The 12678-nt window shown below is 37.1% G+C and overlaps 1 protein-coding gene across 3 annotated transcripts in view; it reads right to left on the bottom strand.

Annotated features, from left to right (window-relative positions):
* The window catches only part of SLC25A14 (solute carrier family 25 member 14), a 28722-nt gene extending 18631 nt beyond the window's left edge, over positions 1-10091 (bottom strand). The window contains exons 1-5 of one of the 3 annotated variants that reach the window (XM_011384235.2): positions 10076-10091; positions 9714-9867; positions 4457-4550; positions 3039-3186; positions 787-881 (exon numbers count right to left, since the gene is read on the bottom strand). In XM_011384235.2, the coding sequence (XP_011382537.1) occupies positions 787-881; positions 3039-3186; positions 4457-4550; positions 9714-9845 (469 nt within the window). In that variant the 5' untranslated portion in view covers positions 9846-9867; positions 10076-10091. Of the gene's footprint in view, positions 1-786; positions 882-3038; positions 3187-4456; positions 4551-9338; positions 9586-9713; positions 9868-10075 lie in introns of those variants that run through there. The other 2 variants (XM_011384237.2, XM_011384238.2) reach the window with 2 other exon arrangements.
* Between the last annotated feature and the right edge of the window lie 2587 nt (positions 10092-12678).

Below are 12678 nucleotides of genomic sequence, written 5' to 3'. Positions count from 1 at the left end.
CAAAAAAATCCACAGAGCATATTGTCCTAAAGTGAAAATTCAATCTTCACCATGCCTCCTCACAATGAAGAGTCCACAAACAGAAACTAGGTAAACTCAAGTGAAAAATCTGTCAAAGGAAATCACTTTAGGAAGAGAATCCTTCAGGATTCTCATAGAAGAGGCTCCAGAAAAAAAAGTTGATTTAGGACAATAAAGTGATTCAAAGGACATTATTAATCAAAAGGCTGTTCAGCTGTTCCCAACCACAAAACAGCTCCAGGCCTGTGGTAAAATAACCATTTAGTACAGCATCAGGCTGGAAGTGTTGCAGCAGCAAATTTAGAGACATGATAATACTGAATGTGGGTAAGGTGGCCATAAGTACATCAGAATCTAGAATAATAGCTTAAAATTACTCCACCTAACAAAAGCTTATTAAAATCAGCAGCTAGAAAATTCCTTATAGTTGAAGTCCTCGTTGATGACAATGGCATTAATTTTCTGGACAAGCCTGTTCCATATTACCTCTGTGATGACCAGAAGCCTTTTTTTTTTTCTTTGATAGGAACAGGGACAAACTTGAAGAGCAGGTCCCTCGTGTGTGTGTGTGTGTGTGTGTGTGTGTGTGTGTGTGTGTGTGTGTGTCACTTCTGCAAGGATTAATCCAAAGTCAGTACAAGCTCACTTTGTCCTTGCAATGACTGTCACCATTCTCAGACAGCCTATGATGAACACTTCTCACTAAGCATGATTTCAATAATCCCTTTTAGTATTACCCCAAGAGAATAAGGAGTCTATACTGACCTTCTAAACGTTCTACAAATAATCTCTTCAAGCTTTGGTAAATGCCAATTTTAATGGTGCCATATGATGCCTGTCTTAGTAAAGCAGGAGCAATTCTGCCAAAAAAAAAAGTCAATTATCCTCAACACGTATTTGCAAGTTATACATATCTAGACAGCTTACTCATTTCCATTACCCAGCTCATTCCACCCAACAACAGCAGAATACACATTTTTTTCAAGCACCGAGAGAAAGTATTTAGGTCATAAAACAAACCTCAACAAATTTTTAAAAATTAAAATCATATTAATTATGTTTGCTGACCATAATGGAAATAAACTAGAAATCAATACGGAAAATCCTCAAACACTTGAAAATTAAACACTACATTTCTAAACAATCCATGGGTCACAGAAGTCTCAAAGGAAATTTCAAATTTATATAGACCTGAATGAAAATGAAAATTCAACCTATTAAAATCTGTGGGATGCAGCCAAAGCAGTGCTAAGAGGTAAATTAACAGCACAAAATGCTTATGGTAGAAAAAGAGGAAAAGCCTCAAATTAATAATCTATGTTCCTACCTCAAGAAACTAGAAAAAGAGCAAAATAAACCCAAAGCAAACAGAAGGAAATAACAGAGCATAAATAAAATTGAAAGAGGAAAATAGAGAAAAAGCAATGAAACAAAAAGTGAGCTCTTTAAAAAAAAAAATCAGTAAGCTTGATAAACCTCTAGCAAGGCTCACAGTAATGAAGGGAGAAGACATAAGTCACCAATATCAGGAATGAAACAGGAAATAGCACTACAAATTCTACAGCCATCAAAAAGATAATAAGAGAATACTATACACAATTTTATGCTCTTAAATTCAACAGCTTGGAAAAGCTAGACTAATTCCTTGAAAACCAAAGCTCAATCAAGATGAAATAGATAATCTGAATAGTCTCATAACCATTAAAATTTTTAATTCATAATTTTAAAATTCCCAAAAAGGAAATATCCAGACAGATAGTTTCACTGGAGAAGTCTACCAAACATGTAAAAATTAACACCAATATTACACCATCTCTTCCAGAAAACAGAAAGGGAATGTTCTCGACTCATTTTATGAAGTTAATATTATCCTGATACCAAATCCAGACAAAAACAGTACAAAAAAGGAAAAGTATAAGCCAATATCTCTCATGAACTTAGATGCAAAAGTCCTTAACAAAATATTAGCAAACTGAATCCAGTCACGTAGAGAAAACAAGTATACACCATTACCTACCTCAAAGAGATTTTTTTAAATCAATCTTACTTCCTAACAGTTGCAGACACATCTTTCATCCTTTCAGGAAGGAGGTACTAGAGTGAAGATTTCACCTTATTTAAGTTTTGATTATAAACTGGAGATATTCTCACTCATACCTCCCTTGAGATTCTTCAAAATTGCAGAATTATACTTTAGTAGTTATAAATAGATAGCAGAAGTTCAGCCAGTTATAATTTTAAAATAATGGCTAAATATGCATATTTCTGACATTATTGCTTGCTATCAAAAAAAAATAATAATCATATGATTATCCATGCTGATGAAATAACAAGGATGTATTACTTGATTTTTCCCCAAGAAAATTATCTTTGATATTAAGTCTAACTTAGGTTAATAATAAAATTGATATCTATTCTCTGAGCGACTAACTGGTACCTTAGATGCAGGAGTGGCCTAGGAAATGGGCAGTGGATAAACAACAAACTGGACAATAAACCACAAACTTCCAGCTAATCAAAAGCTGATCCAAAAAAAAAAAAAAAAAGGGTCTCCCACTCTCTCATTCTGAATTTTCTGTTTAAACTGCCAGAATAGTATTTCTTTAATGAGGAAAATTTTAAAAGAAATCGGTATTTAGCAACTCAGGAAGAATATCACAAAAATATATACAGTTAACTAGTGCTGTTATTCACAGTGGCTATGGATGACTCTCACAAAAAAAAAAAAAAAAAAACAGGAGAAAAAAAAAAAAACAGGAGAAAGCCCATGCTGCAATGACATGCTGCAATGAGATATCCCTTTTAAAATGGATCACTTTTAGCTGAACACATTTATAAATGAACACAAAATCCAAAGCTCAAGGCTTATAAGCAAGTGAAATATAAACTGGCACATCAATACTAAACTACAAGTTGAAATGGTGAATATGAAGGGCACAAACTATCAGACAGCTGAAATACATGGCTTCTTTACAGAGTAATTCTATTCATGATATAAGGAAAGAATCCAGTCTCACCCTGAATACAGAGCCAATACACCCTCTTCTTTATATATTCGGAACAGGGCATGAAACATTCCTCGATATTTTATCTCTTTGAAGCGAACATCAATGCTTTGGCCTTGAACTTGAAGTCTTGTCTTAGTTAGGTCCACAGGAAAAGTTCCTATGAAGGAATACACTCATTTATTAGTTTGCCCAAGGAGTCAGGTTCAATGTTGGCTGAATTTACGCCAATGACAATTTTTAAAACAGAAGACTAACTCCTTTTTATAACACACAGAAGATCTCTACTATAATACCACTGTCAGAGGACAAGAATTGTATGTAGTAAAGTGAAATGTACTGTACTATAGCTAGGCAGCAAGATTTAGCCCACATTATAATGAAACTATGATAAAATAAAGTCCTTTAAGTGATCCTAATATACTACAAATACAAAATAATTTGAATGTTTTAATTTCATCTGTCTCTTCCTTCTGCCTCCCTTCCCACCTCGAATCTCCCCACTTTTCCTTCATAAAATCTCCTCAAATTTTCACAAAGAACATAGGAAAGCATGGGATTGCTGCTCCAGATACTCTCATATACTATTACAAAGTTTTGTGTGTTTTTTTCTTTTGTCTGTTTACAAGAAACAAACAGTTCCCTAGTATAATGAAAGATAATAGCGAAGTCCTGTATGGTCCACTTATCCTAGTTCCTTAGGTAATTCAGGACTAATACCAGTGCAGTGCTTGGGTGGGGGTGATTTCTTTAATCAAATTTCTTTCTCTATGTTAACACATAGAAGTGTCATTACATTGACAAAATGTGTTTTAAGGAATATTTCAAGGTCTAAAACTAACAAGGAGATTATGTAGCTCTGGTCACTGACGACCTTGATATCACAGCATTAGAGCATATGCCAACGAAGTCAACAAAGATTAGTTTAGGAAAGAGAAAATTTGGAAGATTAAAAAAGCAATCTAAAAATATTTCAAAATTAAAACCAAATAGAGAAGAATCTGGTTTGATCTTGTTAGTCAATTTTCTTCTAAAATGGGACAGAGGTTTGAAAACAAGAAGTTTGGATACTTATACTAAGAAAGTTACAAACAACTTAGCATAAAGGAAGGACCATTAGTACAAGAATGTAGCAGAAATCTCTATCTTATCTAATTCCTTCTATATTTTCATGTATATTACTTAAGCCTAGAAAAATTAACAAATCACTCAACTATTGAAAAACTTCCTAAGTTTGACTTTTCTTAACTTCACTTTCCATACCATTAGTACTTTCTCAGGAAATATTACTTGATAGCTTTGAGACAATAGTTTTTTAAACAAATAGCACATATCTTTTTTACTTTTCTCTAGTTTCACCAAAAATAACTGTCACCATAAGCTACTATCTATACCATAAGAAGCAGATTTGTCAATTGTCACATTCTTACCAAACTCAGCAACCATAGAGGCAAGGCCGCCATATACAAAGGGTTTCCAATTCAGACCAGACATCTCATGGCTTACAGTGGCACTTTTCTGGTGCTAAAAATAAACACAAATCAGAACAAGGCACAAGAATGAGGAGCATTTGTTAGTGTCAATTACAAAATTTATATCAACAAAATAAAACAAATGTAGAGGAAAAACCCTACCAAGTGAGATGACACAAAATGGGGGATACCGTTTTATGTGATACATGATCATGAATGTGTTCTTTACTGCCATTCTGTAGGGGTAGGTGTGAGATTCACTCAAAGATCAACCTATGCCCTTCATTCTCTCTAGTTTCTTTAATGTTAGCCTCATCCCCACCCAAAGAAGAGGTATCAGTCCACCCAGCACACCCAACTTAGACATTTAACTAGATAATCACAAGTGAAAGAACCTGGAGTTCAAATTATATAGGCTGAGGCATCTCATAAAAGCAGTTCATGGTATTCAGTCAGCTTGCCTCAGGTACAAAGCACAGGCTGACACCACTACCCTCTCATATTCTTAGCTCTCTCATCTCTCTACTAAACTTTGTTTTAGTTTGTCAAGCTACTTCTAGCTATACACAACTTCCCCCGACTAGGCCTAGCCTGAGTTAAGCACTTTTTCTCCTGGTTCCCAGAGGAATGAGTAACATGAATTATGTATTTTCTCTGTGACATTTAACATCTACCCATCCAGTGAATCTCCTTTTCCCTGGCTTTTCAAAGTGCGTACATACAAATATTGTTTTTCTTTGAAGTTCAAGTTCTTTAACAATGTATTCTACTCTCTACCTCCCTTTCTTCCTTTCTCACCCCATCCACATTAGACCTGTCATTTTCAATCTTTACAACTTTTTTTTTCCCCTGCCACTCTCAGCTATTTCTCTCTTGGATTGTTTCCCCACAGCTCTGCCCTCTATATCAGTGGTTTTCAAATTTTTATGTGCACCAGAATAATCTAGAAGGTGGATTAAAACATAGATTGCTGATCTGGGTCTAGCCTGAGAATTTGAAAGTTTTCAAATAATGTTGATGCTTACACACTTTAAGAGCTGCCCTAGGCATCACCTACTAAATTGTGGTCCAGCTGGAAGTAATCTTTTCTTAGGATGGACGCTCAGATATCTTTTCGATAGTTTTCAGAGCTTCACAGAATGTATATTATTGAATTTCAAAAGCAGCTTCAGCTCCACTTGATAGCTCAGCTGGTAGAGCAAAGGACTGTAGTCACGAAAGTAACTTCAAGTAGTTTATGGTCAGGAATGAAGACTCTGAAGTCAGACTGCCTAAGTTCAAATCCTGACAACACCACTTACAGCTCTATGCCTGGGTTTTCTGAACTGTAAAATGGGGATAATAATAAATACTATATTATAGGTTGCTCTGAAAAATAAATAATATATGTAAAACACCTAGAAAAGTACTTGGCATCTAGTTTGACAACTATTAGCTATTAAATATCATTATTACATTTTGAAAAGTACTCAAATATATATTTTAACAGATATTACTTGCTTTCCACTTCTCCCATTGCCCAGTCTGGGGTAAGCACCATTGAGTAACAGTCTCTTTTTAGGGGAGACAAGGTTTTGTTTTGTTTCCACATAAGGAATTCTCTGTAACTAAGCACAGAAAAACAAACTGCAGACAAATGTTTTAGTTAGAGGTCACAAAAATAATTATGGAAATTTCCTTTCGAGCATAGTGTGATCATCCAATTTATCCGACATAGAGTCTTGAATAGACAACTCTTTTGGAGGAAAACTGTTGAAAGGAATTCTAAAAAGCAAAGTAGGAATAGGCACTTCACATAGCTGCAGCTTAAAATAAGAGTCTTGAGTTCTAAATACTATATTAACATTTTCAGTTATGCCCACATTTTAATATTATATTTGATAGCAAAACATGATCCACACAGTGAAAGGGTAGGCATGGAAAAGCAAGGACCATGGCATATCCCCTCTCTGAATTTGTGGGGAGAAATGCTCTCTCCATTGATCAATTTAGAGATTCCCCAAAACAGTTAAACATTTCAAATGGCTGCTATGCTTCTCTCTAAAGCTTTCTCCTATAACTTCTTCCAACTCTTCTCAATACAGAGAAAGCCTCTAGCAGAATTTTACTACCTGCTACCCAGCCTTTTAATAAGATGTGCTCAGGGTTCATGGAGCAATAATAAATCAGTTAAAGACAGGGGGCAGAGCCAGAGCAGAAAGACCAATCTTAGGTCAGTCAGCCCAGTGGTTCCTTAATGAAGTTTTCATAATTCTGAGGCAAAATGACCAAAGTAAGGGCATCTAGTGCCTTTTTTTTCAGCCAAATATATTTAAAGGACTATTAGGAAATTATGTCCTTCCAAATCCTGAAACATTTTTTAAATCACTTTTCTTGTATGAAATTATAATAGCAGTTGGTAGTTTATTTTGTTTAGTGTCTTTACTTGGCAAAATAAGACTGGCTACACAAATTTGTGCCTCCTTCCCACACTTTCATTTAAATTGTATTGGTCCATGGAATCCAAAAAGTCTGGGAACCACTGGCCAAATTCACTGCTACCACTGCCACCTCCCCATCCCCATCTGATAATAAAATCCCTTTTCCTCTAATGTTAAGAATCTTGCTATGAAGAAGTCCTGCATCATCTTTAATTAGATCTGATTTTAAACATTCCTTCCTCCTACTGAGCCAAAAGTTTGACTTCCTGTTGTTTTCACTCATATTTTGGATATAATATTAAACAATTTTATTCTTTTTCCCTAGGAGAATCCTTCGAATATTTAATAAAGACAGATATCATGTTCTCCTACATCTATCTTTCTCAGCTAAGTAACCACCACTATTTTCATCATTCTTATACTTCAATTATTACAGTGGAAAATTGCAGTTGCTTTGGTGGGGGCCATATCACACTACTGAATCATTAAAATGTCAGCTAAAACCTCCAAGTCTTTTAACTAAGGCTGTACACATGCATATATGTTATGTCATACCTATTCCACAGTTGTGCAATGCTTTCTGAACCTTCATTTATCCCTTCTATTTCTTAATCTCAGGGATACAAATAATGACTAGGATGAGGTTTATCTTCTAGTTGTCCCATGTTATTTTCTCCTAAGTATGATTCCTGAGGGCAGACACCATATCTCACAGTACTTTTTATAATCCCCTAGAATAGCTTACACAGAATTGGGTATACATCCATTAAATACTTGGTTGGTTCCAGTGTGATGTTCTTTATCTATGTATGCAGCCTTTATGTAAAAGATTATGGGAGAAACCATGAAAACTAACTAGCCTGACCAATACTACATGCTCTATACAAGACACTTTGCTGATCCTCAGAGATTCTCTGCTTACTAATTCTCTTCCCTTGCTTTTGTTGCAGAGAATTACTTGTGTAAAATCCCCCCCAAGCACTGTTAAAATAATTTTGACTTGTGAGGGCTATCCCCAGACATGGGTAAAAGGAGAGAATTCATATTTGAGTTAAAATAGAAGTATAGTATTTTTATTGTATAAAGAAGCCAATGAAAAATGCCTTCAAAGTGCAGACATATATTCTAAAATCTGACTAAGATTTGGAAAATTTGATAGCCAAAAGAGGAAAATGTCCTAAAATACAAGTTGCATAGCCCTACACTACTCCGAATATCTGATCAGAAAAAAATATAGTTGCCTTTCTTGCTTTCTCCTTTAAGAAAGAGTAGGCATTAGAAATTCTCAGATTCAGGAGGTAATCATAAAGAGTCAAGCAAATATTTATTGAAAGCATATTAAATGCCCAAATCTGCAATGTGCTATGGTCATTATGGTCATGTTAAAAAAAAAAAGAAGAAGAAGAACAAATAAATGTTCAACACCATGACATATTTATCATTCAACTTATCTTTCCTGGATAATCAAGGAGACTGAGGTAGGAATAAAATACAGGACTTGCTTTTCAAGAGCTTATAATCTGATGGAAGAAATCAGAGTAGTTCATTAGAGAAAAATTAAGTACTAAACTATAAAATACAAACTATAAGAACAGGAGAAGCATGGAATATAAGACAATCAGCATAGGCTTGAATAATTTGGAAAGGTTTGTAGAGGTGTGAAAATTTAAAATGAGCTTTGACAGAGGGCAGGTAGAATCTGGATAGGTGTAGGTAAGGGAGAAGAGGAGGCAGAACAGGATGAATAGAGACACAAATGTGAGGAAAAGCACAGCATGTGGTTTGTTCTGAGAAGGAAGAGTGCAACCTAACTGAAACGGAAAATTCCCTTATCTGATTGAAACAATATCAGTCAAGAAGTATAAGGAACAGGTCATGTTTGAAGGCTTGAAACCAAAGTATGTATGGTGGGTCCTGGGGATGCTCTAAGTTTTTGAACAGGAAAGTGACTTGAGGAAATCTACATTTTAGTTAGCATACCAGGGCTGCAGCAAGCAGTGATTACAAATGGAAGAGGCAGAGAAACTAGCTTAGGATAATGTGAAGTTAAACAGACAAGATGTTTGTTGGCAGTGAAGGTTAGAGATAAGTTCCTAAAATGGAGACACAGAGAGAGCTTGATGATGTAAGGAATGAAAGCAAGGAAAGAGTTCATGATGACTCTAAGCATCCCTAGCCTGGAAAAAAAAAAAAAAAACAAGAAAACACTGACAGAAAACTACAAATGTCCCTTCTGTTACCTCCTCTGAGAAACTAATCTGTGTTGATAAAGGCTCTCAACCCAATTAGTTAGATGAACTGCATTTTAATAGATGCCTTTAATGCCTTGACCTCAAGGAGTGGCAGGGGTAGAAACTGAAGGGAAGCAAGCGTCTTTCAACAGCATCCCTCACACTAATACAATGGAGGTGTTTGCTTACTCCGCTTACAATCACGGCCGCCGTTGCAAACTTCACCCTTAGAAAAATTAGGATTATTCCGGGAAAGATACCCATTCACCCTCTGGGTAGCAGGATCTTGCCAGTTCCTCAGCTGTCAGAGCGAGTTCGTGGAGAGACGGGAGGCGCCTGAAGGAGGCGGCCTCCCAGGGGGGTCGAGGAAGCAGGGTTCAACCGAAGAAGTAAAACCACCGATGCCAGAAGAGTGAAAGACAGGGAAGGGACTCGGCTGAGGGGAGAGAGAGACCAAAGGACCGTTAAGCCCCTCCCAGGCCGGAACCAGGCCAGCCCGGCCCCGCGCGGCCTGGCGCGGCCTAGCCCCGCTCCCCAGCCTGAAGTCCAGGAGCTCCCCCTCACCTGCTCCGGCTCATCGGACGACTGGGAAGCTGAGGCTCCCACAGTCGGAAACGCCACCGCAACGCCAACCCGGAAGCATTGAGACCATCGGAAGTAACCATGTTGTTGCCTTGGCAACGGTGGCGCAGGCATTCCAACTCCACCTCCTCCAAGCCTTAAAAAGAAGGCGCGAAATTAGAAGCGGAAGTGACTGGAGTCTTGACAGAGTGGTCAGGAAGGCTGCAGGCTTACGGGTCCAAAGGAGCAACCTGACTTTCGGAAGGGAGGTGTTGGGAGAGGAAGTTAAGGTGTAAGAATTTGGCAACTTCTGCAGTTAACATGCTCGCCAGTGAGGGCCGACATGTCACCGCGTTACTACCCACCTCCAGCGAACTAGGCCCGGGAAAGGAGGGGCGGGGTAAAAAGAGGAGCCAGCGGAGACAAGGCGACGCAAGGGGCGGGGCAAGCGGAGTAGAAGGGCCTGGCGACTGCGCACAAGAAAAGGAAAAAGAGGGAAAGTGAGGAGGTGGGGCAAAGGGCTTAAAAGTGGTAAAATGAGAGAAAGGTGATGCGCGGTATTTAGAAAGATCAGGTAAGCAAATACACCTCAGCCCCTACTGGGCGCCAGGCGTTGTACACAGGCCCTGAACTCAAAGCACACAGTTGAGAAAAAGCAAGTTGGAAACAGAAAACGGGACCATGAAAAGTTAAAGATAAAAAATTTGAAGAGTAGAAATGCTAACAGGGGAGTTCTGAGTTAATCCGCAACTCACAATCAGCCAGAAAACAATGAGAGGGCCTGCTGACCACCTTCTAGCTCTAGCCCTTGGGAGTAAAAGGACTAGCTGCAAAGCACCCTGGGTGATTCCGTTTACTCAATGCGCTACATCTGATTTTTAAGCCTCTTGCGGGAAGGTTCCGTAATCGCGCAGGACTACACAATAATAAGGTTTATGTGTTGAGTGTAACAGTTCAGTCACTGCAACACACATGGCCCTAAATGATTGTTTGTTGAATGACTACATGTTTGGAATACCTTTGTTCCAAAAGGATCTTGCTTATTTTAGTTCACATCTTGTTTTTTTTTACTCTCATTAAAGAAATTTTCAGGCAGCACACAGCGTTAGCTGACATTACAGAATGCTTATTGAGGATGATGCCAAGAGCTTCATGTGCACACAACTACCCTTTGAGACACATACATTTATTTTCCCCTTTTGATAGATGAGAAAACTGATGTAGTAAGAAGAAAATAACTTGGTAAGGGGCAGAGCCGGGATTCAAATTCAGATCTGAATTTAAAATATAAAGCTCTTAACCACTATTCTGTACTGCTCTCAACTTTAATAATACCCTTGTTCCCTTCAGAAACTTAATTTCTAAAATTAAAGATAATATAAGAAGTATGTGCATGCATTCCAAAATGTGAATTCTCTTCAATTTACTTCTCAGTGAGGCACTCCCTTCCAGTCAGAAAAAGGAGATGGTAGCTTAGAGTCTTTATCTGTAAGGATTATACTCTCTCCAGAGGCATGAAGTGTATGTTCAGCTGTGGTCTGGGCTTGTCCCTCACATCCAGGTCTCTGAACCTTGTAGAATCATGGTCCTCCCTGTGAGCAGATCACCATCTTAGCTTTTCTACAAGATTGCATTTTTGACTCCTCAGCCACTGCCACCACCAGCTAATCCCACTGACCACCTATATAAACTTTGTTAAAAGGAGCTTTGTCTTCAAATTACTTATTTTAAAGGTCCTAGAATAGATGAATTTTAAAAGAGCATTTGTAGAAACAATATTATAAATGCCACACTTTAACACATTTGCAGTTTGATTGCTTAGTTTGTTCTCAACCTTTTTCTAAAACTACAACATTTAAAAAAATCTAATCCTCATTATTAAAGTTGGCCATTTTCCTTTTTAATCACCTCCTATTTATAGTCTTTTCCACACTGACTAGTATTTGATTATACTCTGTTTTGTGTTATGCTTGAATTCTGATCTCTTCAAGAGATAAGCTATTTAAGAGGATAGAATCCTGGAATCATCATGTGGGAAGACTGAGAGGTCCCTTCTATAGTATGCATTATAGACAGTTGTCCAGTCTCTGCTAGAATACTTCCAGTGTAAGTAAGTATCACAAGTCGGTTCATTTCACTATTAGATATCTCTGTTAGAAAAGTTCTCATTTATGTTGAGTCAAAATGTGCCTTCCTCTTCCTACTCTTCCAAGAGACACACATGGTCTTAAAAAATAAAAAGAGCATTGTTTTTGGAGCCAGAAATTTTTTTTTTATTATTAATCGAGGTAAAGTTCACATCACTAATACAATATTATGTCAATTATATCTCAATAAAACTGGGGAGGAACAACAAACAAAAGATAATATAAAATTGAGAACATTTTTATTTTCATTAAAAGACACTATTAAGAAAGTGAAAAGGCAAGCTCCAGACAGGGAGAGTTTTAATTCATGTATCCTACAAAATTACATATCTGGTATAAATAAAGAACATTAAATTCAGCAATAAAAAGACAGGCAGCTCAATTTTAATGAGAAAAAAATATTTGAAAGGCGTGTCATAAAAGAATATATCCAAATGACCAATAAGTATAGGAAAAAGTGTGCAACATTATTAATCATTTAGAAAATTCAACTTAAAATCATAATACACACCCACTGGCGTGGCCAAAGTTTAAAGGACTGACAGACAACACAAGGGATTTGGTAGAAAGCATCTAAAATTCTCATACACTGGTAGAGGGAAGACTATTTGTTTTCTATTGCTGCATAAAAAAAAAAAAACATTGCCACAAATTTAGCAGTTTAAAACACTACACATTTACTGTCTCCCAGTTTCTGCAGATCAGAAGTCCAGACAGGACTTAACTAGGTCCTGGACTCTGGGGTCTTAGAAGGCTGCAATCAAGGTATCAGCCAGACTGTTTTTATCTTGCATTTGACTGGAGTAGAATGCACTTCCAAG

This window comes from Pteropus vampyrus, unplaced genomic scaffold (assembly GCF_000151845.1).
Source record: "Pteropus vampyrus isolate Shadow unplaced genomic scaffold, Pvam_2.0 Scaffold566, whole genome shotgun sequence".
Lineage (NCBI taxonomy): Eukaryota > Metazoa > Chordata > Mammalia > Chiroptera > Pteropodidae > Pteropus > Pteropus vampyrus.
This window is presented reverse-complemented; position numbering and strand designations above follow the sequence as displayed.